Source organism: Moschus berezovskii, chromosome 3 (genome assembly GCF_049115385.1).
Source record: "Moschus berezovskii isolate FMDL1 chromosome 3, NW_MosBer_1.0, whole genome shotgun sequence".
NCBI lineage: Eukaryota > Metazoa > Chordata > Mammalia > Artiodactyla > Moschidae > Moschus > Moschus berezovskii.
Window position 1 is genome coordinate 123,201,410 of NC_142462.1, and position 11,432 is coordinate 123,212,841.

Below are 11,432 nucleotides of genomic sequence, written 5' to 3' on the forward strand. Positions count from 1 at the left end.
CCCACAAAGGGGGGACGGGGAGGCCCCTGCCCTCTGCAGTCTCACAGGGAGGACGGGCGATCGCGGTGCAGTGTGGCCGTGTTCGGTTGGCACACTTCCCCTTGCTGCCAAGAGCCCATGCCTCGTGGAGCCTGGCCGCAGAGGCTCTGTGGAAGGACACGGAGTCGAAATGAACGCGGTCGACACATTAGCGGAGGTCAACCCGCAGCACGTCTCAGTGGTTAACCAAACACAGGGTCTGGCTGCCCGGCAGGCCCTCCCCAGCTAGGCCCCCTCAGCGGCTGCCTCCTTCCCGTCCCCTGTACTTCGGGTCAGAAAGACACTGGAACCCCACGAGGCCAGCTCGCCTGCAGCTCTGCTCTCTGCTTTCCAGCTGCTCTCCTCCGCCTGGCTCACCTCTGGAACATCCGAGGCATCATTCAAGGGCCCCGACTCTGCCCTGAGACGGCCAGTGTTACCACCCCGTGCTGGGCCCTGTGGCCCAGGACTCTCAGGCTGGCCCAGGGGCCACTTCGCTCCTCCTTTAGAAAAGCGCACCCCCCAACTCCCACCCACCCAGGGAAGACAGACACACGCCCCTGTTCCTGATGGGAGCACCCACCGTGGGGAATTTCACGGTGTTGATCAGGTTCCCCGTGCAGTTACCGCTTCTTGAGCCGGCGGCTGTATCTCTGGGAATTTCCATCTGTGCAGTGTTCCTGAGAGTGCCATTGTTTGCCACGAAAGCCTGGAAACCCCCAGTGTCCATCAATAGGGGTGTGGCTATATTGATATGAACGATGGTGCATCTGCATAAACGAAATGCTATGTGGCCGTTTAAAAAAAAGTTTTCTGGGTGCTGGATACCACACGGCCGCCAGCGTGTGTCGTCAAGTGAAAAGAGGTGTGAAGTTCACAGAGCACCCGTACTACCTGGGAGGGCGGCCCATGGGCACCTATGTCCCACCTGAAGGGTGCCGGGTGAGCCCACTGTCAGTGTGGCAGAGGCCAGCCACCCCCCACCCGAGACAGGAGGGCCTGCGCCTGGGGAGGTGGGAGAGGATCGCCGGAGATGGACCGTCTCTGGACGTGGGGCCAGAGGAGCCCCCGGCACCCAGAGTTGGCTAGGACTCTAGGGGCCCGGAAGGAAGAGCTCGCTTATGCCAGCTCCCCACTGCTTTCCAGCCTGGTCGAAAGCCAGCTCCGCTGTTTGCGAAAGAGCTGATAAACCAGGGTGAGGTGGGGGGTGCGGGGGGAGCGAGGGCTGGGCTAAGGGTCAGAGGCTGCCCCTCAGGTCCAACACTCGGGGGCTGCAGCTGGGAACCTGGGGTCCACCCGGAGCACCCCCAGCCCCAACTTATCTCCGGGCTCCGCCTCCTCAAGCCTGATCCAGGAATGCTGTGGTTTCCTGCTGGCGCCTCTGGTAGTCTCCACTGCCACCCCACTCCCTTACCCCCCCAAACGCTGCACTAATGGCTCAGCCTGGGGCCCCAGGGACCTTCCCCGCCCCCCTCCCAGACTGCTCTGCCAGCCCCCTTGCCCCCTTACCGCTGAAACCCAATCCTCTGCAGCAGTTCCAGCTCAGCCAAGCAGCCTCCAGCAGAGCCGCCCTGCTTGCCACGTCAGCTGCACCCTACCTGGTCTCTGCCACAGAGCGCCCCCCGTACCCCGGGGTCCATCACTGTGCCCAGCGGGGCCACCACCTAGGGCCAGAGGAGGCCAAGAGGACCCTCAACGGACAGGACAGCCCGTCTCCCCAGGCCGGTGCCTCTCCCCCGCCTCTCCCCTCCTTGATGCACCCCTGCATAACCCTTCCCAACCCTTGACTGACCCTCTTGCCTGCACCCCTGCACCCCCGCCCTAGGGACTGCAGCCATGAAGCCCCCCGTGGGCCCAGAGGAGGCCCGGATGCCCACCTCGGACATCCATGCGTTTGCCAGCAGCTGCACCATGCATGGGCTGGGCCATGTCTTCAGCCTGGGGGCCCCGCCGGCGCGCCGGGGGCTGTGGGCCGCTGCTGTGCTCCTGGCCCTGGCCACCTTCCTGTACCAGGTGGTGGGGCGGGTGCGGTACTACGGTGAGTTCCACCACGAGACGGCCCTGGAGGAGCACGAGAGCCGCCAGCTCACCTTCCCGGCCGTCACCCTGTGCAACGTCAACCCGCTGCGGCGCTCACGCCTCACGCCCAACGACCTGCACTGGGCTGGGCCCGCGCTGCTGGGCCTGGAGCCTGCCGAGCACGCCGCCTACCTGCACGCCCTGGGCCAGCCCCCCGCACCCCCCGGCTTCATGCCCAGCCCCACCTTCGACGTGGCCCAGCTCTACACCCGGGCCGGGCACGCCCTCAAGGACATGATGCTGGACTGCCACTACCGAGGCTGGCCTTGTGGGCCCGAGAACTTCACCACGGTGGGTGAGCCATCTGGCACCAGCCAGGGATCCTGGACAGCGGTGCCATGCCAGGGGCCAGGGCTCCCCTCCCCTCGCCTCACCAGTGCCTTTCTGTTCAGCCCAAGAAGTGGTCCTTCTCAGCCCCCTCCCAGCCTTCAGCTGGACCGCAGAGGGCAAGGTCGCACTGGGGGCACTGGGGTCCCTCACCCAGGCTGGCTCTGGGCCCAGGTCTGGTCTGGGGAGAGCCTGCTCCTAGGGAGTTGGGGGTGTCTGGTGTGCTGGGCCAGGGCCCGCTCCTTCTCTGCCAGCAGGGAGATGGCTTGGTTTCCCTCTGCCTCTTCTGCCAGACCTGAAGGAGGGCAGCTGTGACCCGCTTCCTTTTATGCCAGTCTCCAAAGAAATACTTGTCCAGAGGGCTGTGCCTGGGGCCTGCGGTGAGGGTGAAGCATGGGGGTGATGGGAGCTGATGAGGGTCCAAGTCCATCTGCCAGTTGAGGGAGAGTCTGGAGGCATGAGGCTTCCCTGGTGGCTCAGCTACCAGGTAAAGAATCTGCCTGCAGTGCAGGAGACCTGGTTTCATCCCTGGGTGGGGAAGATCCCCTGAAAGAGGAGATGGGCTACCCACTCCAATATTCTTGGGCTTCCCTGGTGGCTCAGCTGGCAAAGAATCCACCTGCAATGCAGGAGACCTGGTTTCATCCCTGGGTGGAGAAGATCCCCTGGAGGAAGGCATGGAACCCACTCCAGTATTCTGGCCTGGAGAATCCCATGGACAGAGGAGCCTGGCGGGCTACATACAGTCCATGGGGTCGCAGAGTCGGACACGACTGAAGCGACTTGGCACATATGCTGGGGCCGTGAGGATGCGGGCTTCAGTGCTCACAGAGAGATCCGGGTAGAGGCCAGGGAGGAGCGAGGTGGCAGGGTCCTCACGCTGGCCTCGGGAAAGGGCCGGCTGCCCCCGGAGACGCCTGTCCTCTGCCCGCCCCCAGATCTTCACGCGAATGGGGCAGTGCTACACCTTTAACTCCGGCGCTGATGGAGCCGAGCTGCTGAGCACCCCCAAGGGTGGCATGGGCAACGGGCTGGAGGTTATGCTGGACGTGCAGCAGGATGAATACCTGCCCGTGTGGAGGGACACGGGTACGGGGCAGGGGAGCGGGCTCGCGTGGAGCCAAGCCTGTCTTTTCCCGCAGGAAGGGGTGGGGTTAGCTGGTCACAGTCCTGGGGGGCCCCTGGGACCTGGGCCTCAGGACTCAGGGTCCCCCTCTTCCTGCAGAGGAGACCCCGTTTGAGGTGGGGGTCCGAGTGCAGATCCACACCCAGGAGGAGCCGCCACTCATCGACCAGCTGGGCTTCGGGGCAGCCCCTGGCTACCAGACTTTCGTGTCCTGCCAGAAGCAGCAAGCATCCTCCCTGGTGCTCCCAACCCCCTTCTCAGCCCAGCCCCCACCCCACCCCCCCAGACCCTATCCCAGCACCTCACACCTGCCCCAGGGACCTCACTGCTCCCCAGGGAGCCTCCTTAACCTGCCCGCCTCCAGCTGAGCTTCCTGCCGCCACCCTGGGGTGACTGCAGCTCTGTCTCTCTGGACCCTGACTTTGAGCCAGAAGTGCCTGGTCCTCTGGGTACCCCTGGCCCGGGCCTCGGCACTCCCTATAGTCTAATGGGGTGTCGCCTGGCCTGTCAGAGCCGCTTCGTGGCCCGGAAGTGTGGCTGCAGAATGATTCACATGCCGGGTAAGGGGCTGGGGGCCGCGGAGGAGGGGATCGGGGAGCGGCGGTCCTGGGCGCCGCTCCTGAAGCTCTCTCCTGCCCCTCGCCCCCCGGCGCGCAGGCAGTGCCCCAGTGTGCAGCCCCCAGCAGTACAAGGACTGTGCCCACCCGGCGCTGGGTAAGGGGCGAGCCTCCCCCGCACCCCGGCCCCACCCCCATCCCGCACTCGGCTCTGCCGGCGACCCCGACCCCGACGCCGGCCCGGCGGGGCGGGCGGCCCTGACCCGGGCGCCTGTGGCCGGCAGATGCCCTGCTGCGGAAGGACGCGTGCCGCTGCCCCAACCCGTGCGCCAGCACGCGCTACGCCAAGGAGCTCTCCATGGTGCGGATGCCCAGCCGCGCCGCCGCCCGCTACCTGGCCCGGAAACACAACCGCAGCGAGGCCTACATCGCGTGAGCCGGCCGGGGGCCCGGGGGCGGGGCGAGGCGGGCCCCCTCCTCCTCCCGGCGGAACCTCCGTGCGCACCCAGGGCTGGGAAACCCGGCTACCCAAAGCCGGCTACCCGTCGTCCCTGGCTCGGGGGGCCCTGGGCAAGCGGCTCAACCTTCCTGAGCTGGGCTCTTCTGAAAAACGGGCTCCCCTCGCCTACCGCCCTCCCCACCAGGGCTCATGAAAGGTTCCAAAGACCAGAGAACCGGGCACCCGTTCCTGCCAGCAGCCGGCACTAGGGGTGTCCAGCAAACACTCTCCTCCTCCAGGGAGAACGTGCTGGTGCTGGACATCTTCTTCGAGGCCCTCAACTATGAGACGGTGGAGCAGAAGAAGGCCTACGAAATGTCCGAGTTGCTCGGTGTGTCTGCACCCGCGTGCAGCTAGCGCCCTGCGGCCCGCGGGGAGGCATGGGTAGGGCAGACAGCTGTGGGCTGACCAGGTGACCCCGCCTCCACAGGTGACATTGGGGGCCAGATGGGACTGTTCATCGGGGCCAGCCTGCTCACCATCCTGGAGATCCTGGACTACCTCTGTGAGGTGGGTGGGCCTGGGCCACGGCTGGGGGAGTAGGAGGAGTCAAGTCACAGAATCACGGGATGGGGGTGGGGTCCACCTCCAGCGCTGCTTGTCCACAGGTGCTCTGGGACAGAGTCCTGGGCCGTCGCTTCTGGAGCCGAAGCCACCCCCAGAGGCCCTCCAGTGCCAATCTGGTAACAGCCCCCCAACCCCCACCCCTGCCATCGCCACTGTGGGTGCTCAGCCCCCTCCTAAGTGTAGAACACCATCCCTACCCAAGTGGGAGACAGGGGAGGGGCAGTGACCCTGGCTGGTCCCTGGAGCGGGGGCAGGGGGGAGAGACCCCCTCTATCCCCACCCCCACCTCTGACCCTCTCCGTCCTCTCACAGCTTCAGGAAGGGCCGGGCAGCCATCGGACCCAAGTTCCCCACCTCAGCCCAGGCCCCAGGTAACAAGAAATGGCCTCCTGAGGTCAGGAAGGAGGGCAAAGCTTAGGTCTGGGAGGGCAGGGGCCAGGCAGGACCCAGAGCTGCGGTCTGTCTCCCCAGGCCTCCCACCCCCTGCTCCGCTGTCGCCAAGACTCTCTCTGCCTCCCACCGCACCTGCTACCTCGTCACCCGCCTCTAGACTCGGGGGTGGGGGCGCGGTCTGTCTTCAAGGCCGCACCTTGACACCCTGGATGTGACCGACCTGCCTGTGTCTTTGCCGCCTTCACCCAAATAAAAGTTCTAGTGTATCAGCCTCCTCTGCCATTCCTCTTGCAGGCCGACTGGCCCAGCCACCCTCGGCCCTACTCAGCTCCAAGAAGGCCCTGCCCGCCATCACCCAGCAGACGCGGTGTCCAAAACGTTAACCCCCCAGAAATCTCTCCACGAGAGAGAGAAGCCCGCTCGGAGGGCAGGGGTCACTGCACCTCCGTGTGAGTTTTGTCAAACCGACATCTCAGAGGCAGGTGTGAAGGCAGACCCGGGGCAGCGGTAGAACAAACCCCTGGGGTCCCTTCAGGGAAGGGCAGGCGGGAGGCTCTTATCTGGAGCGCCCTGAGAAGTGGGGGAACAGGCGGCGGGAAGCCGGAGGGGCAGCCTGCTCCCAGGAACCAGACTGCTGTCCTGTTTGAGGCGGTCATGACTTTTTCTCACGTTAGGGACTGAGTGCCGGTGTGGCCCCCCCATCTCCAGGGGAACCTCTCTTTGTTTCCCCAGCCTCCTGGCTAAAGCCAAAGGCCCCAGCTTGGGGTTGGGGGGTGGGGGGAGCGCCTTCCCACCCCCTCCAGGAAGCACACGCCCAAACCCGCTTTTCCTGCACTTTCTCTGTACCCTCAGTGTTGGAAAAGGACAGATTAGGGAGCAGGGCTGGGGGGATTCCCAACCACGGCTGTGGGTCTCTCCTGGCCCAGCCTGCAGGCCTAGTTGTGGGGGATGAAGACAGAAAAGGAGAGGTGGGTACACAAGGAACCAAAGAACATGAAGCAAGGCCCGCCCTCTGCTCCCCATTTCTGGTGGAGGCCCATCCTTGCTTTCAGACACTGGCAGCCTCACTCCCCAGGACCACCTCCCCCTGGGCAGAGGAGAAAGGGGCGGGGACGAGGGCACACGACCCACTGCACACACACGCACGCGCAGGAGCAGCAGTGCCCGCCCCCGCCCCAGCACAGACACACGGGGTGAGCGTCATAGCCGCCAACCCCAGCCTCCGGCCACTTACAGTAGCAGAGCAAGGGTGGGACAGTTAGGTCGCTGGAGCTGGAAGCAGGGTGACGGAGGGTGACCCAGTGAAGCAGAGGCTCTCCCCCCAGCACAGCACTGCCCTGCACCACCCCGCCCCACCCCAGAGCCGAGTCACCACCACATCAGCCAGCCGGTGGGAAAGGAGCCGATTTATGAAATTAAATAAAGTCCAGAGGGAGTGAAGACCACGGTGAGCGCACCTCCACCCGGGCCGGTCCAGCACAGCTGGAGCTCGGCACCCGGCGCAGCCCTGCCTTTTGTCCCTCCCCAGAGGGGGCGTCGAGTGGGTCAGGCCCCCAGCCCTGGAGCCTAGGGGGGGCAGAAGTCGGAAAAGTAGGGGTGCTGCAGGGCCTCCTCCGCCGAGATGCGCTGGACCGGGTTACACTTGAGCAGGTTCTGGATGACAGGAGGCAGCGAGGTGGGTTCGGCCGGGAGGCCTTCAGCTACCCCAGTCCACACCACCCCCCACCAACCCCAACAAGTATGCTGGCCACCCCCCCACGCCGCCCTTCATCACCTGCAGCAGGTCCCGCCCTGTGGCGTTGAGCTTGGGCACGACGTTCACCAGGGACGTTGTGGCCGGGTACATCGGGTAGGGCTGTGGTGGGGCAGGGAGAGTCAGACCAGGGGTGCAGGGGTGTGGAGGCTGCCAGGGCCAGACACTCGGGGTGAGCCACGCACGACCCCAGTCCCCCTCGCCCCATCACACCTTATAGTCTGGCAGCTTGGTCATGGCGGGCCACTGCTCCTCAGTTGGTGTCCCCAGGAGTGTGTCCACGGGGTCAAGGGCCACTCAGGTGGAGGAAAGGGGCAGGTGAGGGGTTATCTCTCTGGGAAAGGGAGGTTCCTCCTACCCACCCCAGCCCTCCTCACTTCATCCCCCAGCTCACGACACAAGCCGACCCCGGCCCATGCCACCTTCATGCGCAGTCTCAGCTGCGTGCTGTTCGAGCAGACCAGATACTTGACAGCCGTGATTAACTACTTTGATGGAAGTCCTGAGGTCCGTGGCCCCAATGAGGCAGTCAGCCTCCCCCTCTATCACCTTCCTGCTCCTTTCAATTCCCTCGCTGTAAGGATTCAGCTCTCAGCTGGGGAGAAGCGAGCCCTCCCTGCCTACCAGCCACACCAGCTGGCAGCACGCACCTGCCCCGTGACCTCCCGGGTGCTAACCACTCTCTGCCCTCAGGACAAGCCCGGAGGTGCCCCCCAGTCCTGGCCCCTCGCCGCCCTCCCTGCCTGCACTCTGAGCTCCGGGGGGGCTTCCAGATCCCCTCCCGGGGGTTGGGGCACCGTGAGGCGAAAGGAGACGGAAGGATATCGGAAGATCCTCTTCAGTTGGTCATCTACGTCATTGCCAGGAAAGAGGGGCCGCCCAGCGTTGGCCAGCTCTGGGGGACAGGCAGGGGCGATATGAGAAGAACACTTCACCCCCGTGCCCCCAACCCTGACCGCAGGGGCCCCATTCCCTTCCCCGAGGGGTACCCTCTACTCCCATGGGAGAACGCCTCCGCAGAACCCGGACACATCACCTGCGAAGATGCAGCCGGCTGACCACATGTCAATGGACGTGGAGTACAGCTTGGCCCCAAAGAGGACATCGGGTGGGCGGTACCACAGCGTGACGACCTGGAGGAGACCCCACCCACGGGAACCCCCAGTTAGAGATGGAGGGGGTGCCCAGACAGGAGTCCTGGAGGAGGAGCTGAGCGATGCCCATTTGGGACCCCCTCCCTCGCTCCCAACATCCCACCCTCAGCTCACCTCAGCTGAGTAACAGCGAACGGGGATCCCAAAGGCGCGAGCCAAACCGAAATCAGCCAGTTTCAGCTCCCCATTCTGCGGGGGAGGGGGAAATGGGCACGAAGAGGAGCTCTTCACAATCTGAGGGCAGGCCCCCTGCTCCCACCTTCCTGCCTGGCTCCCCTCACCCTGCCCCAGCCTTCCAGATGCCCTGCCCCCTCCCCAGAGGTACCCTGTTGATCAGCAGGTTCTGAGGCTTCAGGTCCCTGTGCAGCACGTTTCGGCTGTGACAGAAGCCCAGGCCTTTCAGCAGCTGGAAGAGGAATGACTGGGGGCGGGGCAGGGAGGAGGTCATCAGACCCTCTGGATGGGACGTGCACCCTGCGGGGGATCACGGGCCTCAAAACCCCAGCCGTCTTTCAGCACCAAGCTCAGGGCAACTCACCCCTTCACTACTGAGGACCTTCTTTGTACTCTGATGGGTACTCGAAATGAACGCCGAATAGGGGAGCCCTGGCCCCACCTTTCTGGAACTGGCAGCTTGGTGAGGCTTCCTGCCTTCCCATCCCACACTGCTGTCTGTCCCCTACCTGGCCTCAATTGAACACAGACATCATAACCATCTGTGTATATATTGTGCCATGTTATCATTCATCATTCTTGAGAATCCCTTGGACAGCAAGGAGATCAAACCAGTCCATCCTAAAGGAAATCAACCCTGAATATTCTTTGGAAGGACTGATGCTGAAGTTCCAATACTCTGGCCACCTGATGCAAAGAGCCAACTCATTGGAAAAGACCCTGATGCTGGGAAAGATGGAGGGGGGGGAAAAGGGGACGACAGAGAATGAGAGGGTTGGATGGTATCACCGACTCAATGGAATGAGTTTGAGCAAACTCCAGGAGATAGTGAAGGATGGGGAAGCCTGGCGTGCTGCAGTTGATGGGGTCACAGAGAGTCAGACAGGACTGAGCAACTAAACAACAACACCAGTCATTAAGCACCTATTTCCCTTGGAACCTTGGACAGGGAACTTGAGCCTAGAACAGTACCTAGCACACAGCATTCAATAAGAATCTGTGGGATGAGTGAATCTCTCGGAACCTCATTTTCCCACCTCTCAAATGTAAATCCTATCACTGACATCAGAGTTCCTTTCAGGTTAAAGGGATCGGGTGAAAATGATTGCTAAGATGGAGGCTCCTGGAAGCAGAAACAGGGTTTTCTCCTCTCCTCGTTCCCTGAATGTCTCCATGAGGGGCCTGGGATCCTGTTCACTGAATACAGACTCCAACTCCAGCCTCAACGAGCTCCCAGGAAACCGGTTTCCTTACCTTCACAATTTCAGGATCTAGGTCACCATTGCAGCTGTCGAAATACTTCTTAAGGTCCTGAAAAAGGAATGGGGGTGGGGGTGGGACAGAGATGAACCTCAGCTGGGGTCCCTGTATCCTCCCAAGGCTACTGGCCCTCCAGCCCCCCTTTCACCTGGTCGCAGAACTCAAAAACCAAAGTCAGCTTCTTGTCGCTGTGCAGGACGTCATGGAGCCTGGGGAGAAGCGAGGGCTTGGGCAGGCAGGGCCACAGCCGCACCTAAGAGCCCAATATCAGCCCAGCCCACCTCTGAAGCCCCCACCTCCGCTGAACCAGCCCACCCACACACCTGACGATGTTCTTGTGCTTCAGCTCCTTGAGCAGGCAGATCTCCCGAAGGGCAGAACTCGGCACGCCCTACACGTTGGAGGGGCCAGGTGGCCACAGTCACATCCCACCCGGCCCAGGCCCCAGGCCCCTCCCTGGCCCTGGCACCCCAGTCCTACCTCGTCATCGTCATCCAGCCTCACCCGTTTCAGAGCCACGATCTCATGGGTCTCCCGGTTTTTGGCCTTGAACACTGTTCCATAGGTGCCTAGAGGAAGGAGGGGAGGGGTAGGGAAAGGATGGGGCACACTTTCCCAACTCAGGAAGCCCCTGTCTGGACAGCAAGCAGTGTGGGAGAGTGTTACTGCTGATACTGGAGGAGCAAGGGAAGAGATCTGGGGTAAAGGCTGGGCACGGCAGAGAGCTCTGTGTGTGGTGATGTGGCAGAGGGGTGCCTGCAGATGGCTCAAGGGTGTCTGCAACAGGCAGAGGCTGCAGGGGCCAGGTAAGGAGGTCTATGACAAAGGCCGAGCTTCTGGAGGGTCTGGAAATAGGGAGCAGGGGTCTGGGAGAGGAATAAGGGCCGGCAGGAATGCAGAGGTTGGAGGTCTGCAGAGAGAACTGAGGCTGGGGGTGGGTGAGGTTGGGCAAGAGGTGCTGAGGATGGAGAGGAAATGCAGGACGTGTAGAGGTCTGGAGGTGGGTCACCGGGAGTGCTAAGGTGGGGAGGGGGGCGACCATGGGAAACGCTAGCCGGGAGAGGACTGTTGTCTGCACGGAGTGTTGAGCTCGGGGGCCAGGGCTGCAGCCAGTGCTGAGGTCGGAATCTGTGGGTATTGCTGACGGTAGAGGAGCCAGGGCTGCAAGGAATGCTGAAGGGTCTGCAAAAGAAGATTTTGCAGGAGCATCTCGCGGTCCCATTACCTTCCCCAATCTTCTCCAGTTTCTCGTATTTCTGCATCACGGCAGCCGCGCGAGGACCCTTGCGGGCCCTGGGTTCTAAGACTCCCGGCCCGGCGTTGCAGAGGAGGCGGTACCCCAGCCTCCGGGCCCTGCCCCGCCCTCCCGCTTGCGCATGGGCTTCTGGGGCTTGTAGTCCTAGGACGCCAGGTGTCCCATACCGCCCGGGGCCGTAGGCAACAAGAAGACTACAACCCCCAGCAGGCTGCGCTTGGGCTCGCTGCAGCTCTTGCCTCCCGGGGACTCCAGTTCCACCGCGGAGGC

At 63.2% G+C, this 11,432-nt stretch overlaps 2 protein-coding genes and 1 long non-coding RNA gene across 3 annotated transcripts; 1 reads left to right on the top strand and 2 right to left on the bottom strand.

Annotated features, from left to right (window-relative positions):
- Positions 1-59: 59 nt before the first annotated feature.
- On the bottom strand, positions 60-1,954 carry LOC129552784 (uncharacterized). Its single transcript, XR_008685309.2, has 3 exons — positions 1,896-1,954; positions 602-788; positions 60-146 (listed from the first exon to the last, which is right to left on the bottom strand). It is a non-coding gene; the product is annotated as an uncharacterized LOC129552784 (long non-coding RNA).
- ASIC3 (acid sensing ion channel subunit 3) lies at positions 1,855-5,723 on the top strand. The gene is made up of 11 exons (XM_055421543.2): positions 1,855-2,388; positions 3,363-3,513; positions 3,650-3,777; positions 3,915-4,110; positions 4,208-4,264; positions 4,392-4,539; positions 4,846-4,937; positions 5,037-5,116; positions 5,215-5,289; positions 5,486-5,544; positions 5,645-5,723. The coding sequence occupies exons 1-11, from the start codon at positions 1,855-1,857 to the stop codon at positions 5,721-5,723; spliced, it is 1,599 nt and encodes a 532-aa protein (XP_055277518.2).
- A 1,234-nt stretch (positions 5,724-6,957) lies between these two features.
- On the bottom strand, positions 6,958-11,285 carry CDK5 (cyclin dependent kinase 5). The gene is made up of 12 exons (XM_055421552.2): positions 11,133-11,285; positions 10,388-10,476; positions 10,231-10,298; positions 10,056-10,116; positions 9,902-9,958; positions 8,799-8,894; positions 8,588-8,662; positions 8,356-8,452; positions 8,144-8,214; positions 7,533-7,592; positions 7,341-7,421; positions 6,958-7,219 (listed from the first exon to the last, which is right to left on the bottom strand). Exons 1-12 carry the CDS (start codon positions 11,167-11,169, stop codon positions 7,133-7,135), a joined length of 879 nt encoding a protein of 292 aa, XP_055277527.1. The 5' UTR covers positions 11,170-11,285; the 3' UTR covers positions 6,958-7,132.
- Between the last annotated feature and the right edge of the window lie 147 nt (positions 11,286-11,432).

What these genes read in the sequence shown, in the direction of transcription:
- CDK5 (XM_055421552.2), bottom strand. Translation starts at nt 11,169, where the DNA reads ATGCAGAAATACGAGAAACTGGAGAAGATTGGGGAAG. An exon ending in TTCGCTGTTACTCAGCTGAG is followed by an intron (nt 8,453 to 8,587) that starts GTGAGCTGAGGG and finishes GGTCTCCTCCAG; the next exon opens with GTCGTCACGCTGTGGTACCG. An exon ending in AGCCGGCTGCATCTTCGCAG is followed by an intron (nt 8,215 to 8,355) that starts GTGATGTGTCCG and finishes CCTGTCCCCCAG; the next exon opens with AGCTGGCCAACGCTGGGCGG.
- ASIC3 (XM_055421543.2), top strand. Translation starts at nt 1,855, where the DNA reads ATGAAGCCCCCCGTGGGCCCAGAGGAGGCCCGGATGCCCACCTCGGAC. An exon ending in CTGTGCCCACCCGGCGCTGG is followed by an intron (nt 4,265 to 4,391) that starts GTAAGGGGCGAG and finishes TGTGGCCGGCAG; the next exon opens with ATGCCCTGCTGCGGAAGGAC. An exon ending in CACCTCAGCCCAGGCCCCAG is followed by an intron (nt 5,545 to 5,644) that starts GTAACAAGAAAT and finishes CTGTCTCCCCAG; the next exon opens with GCCTCCCACCCCCTGCTCCG.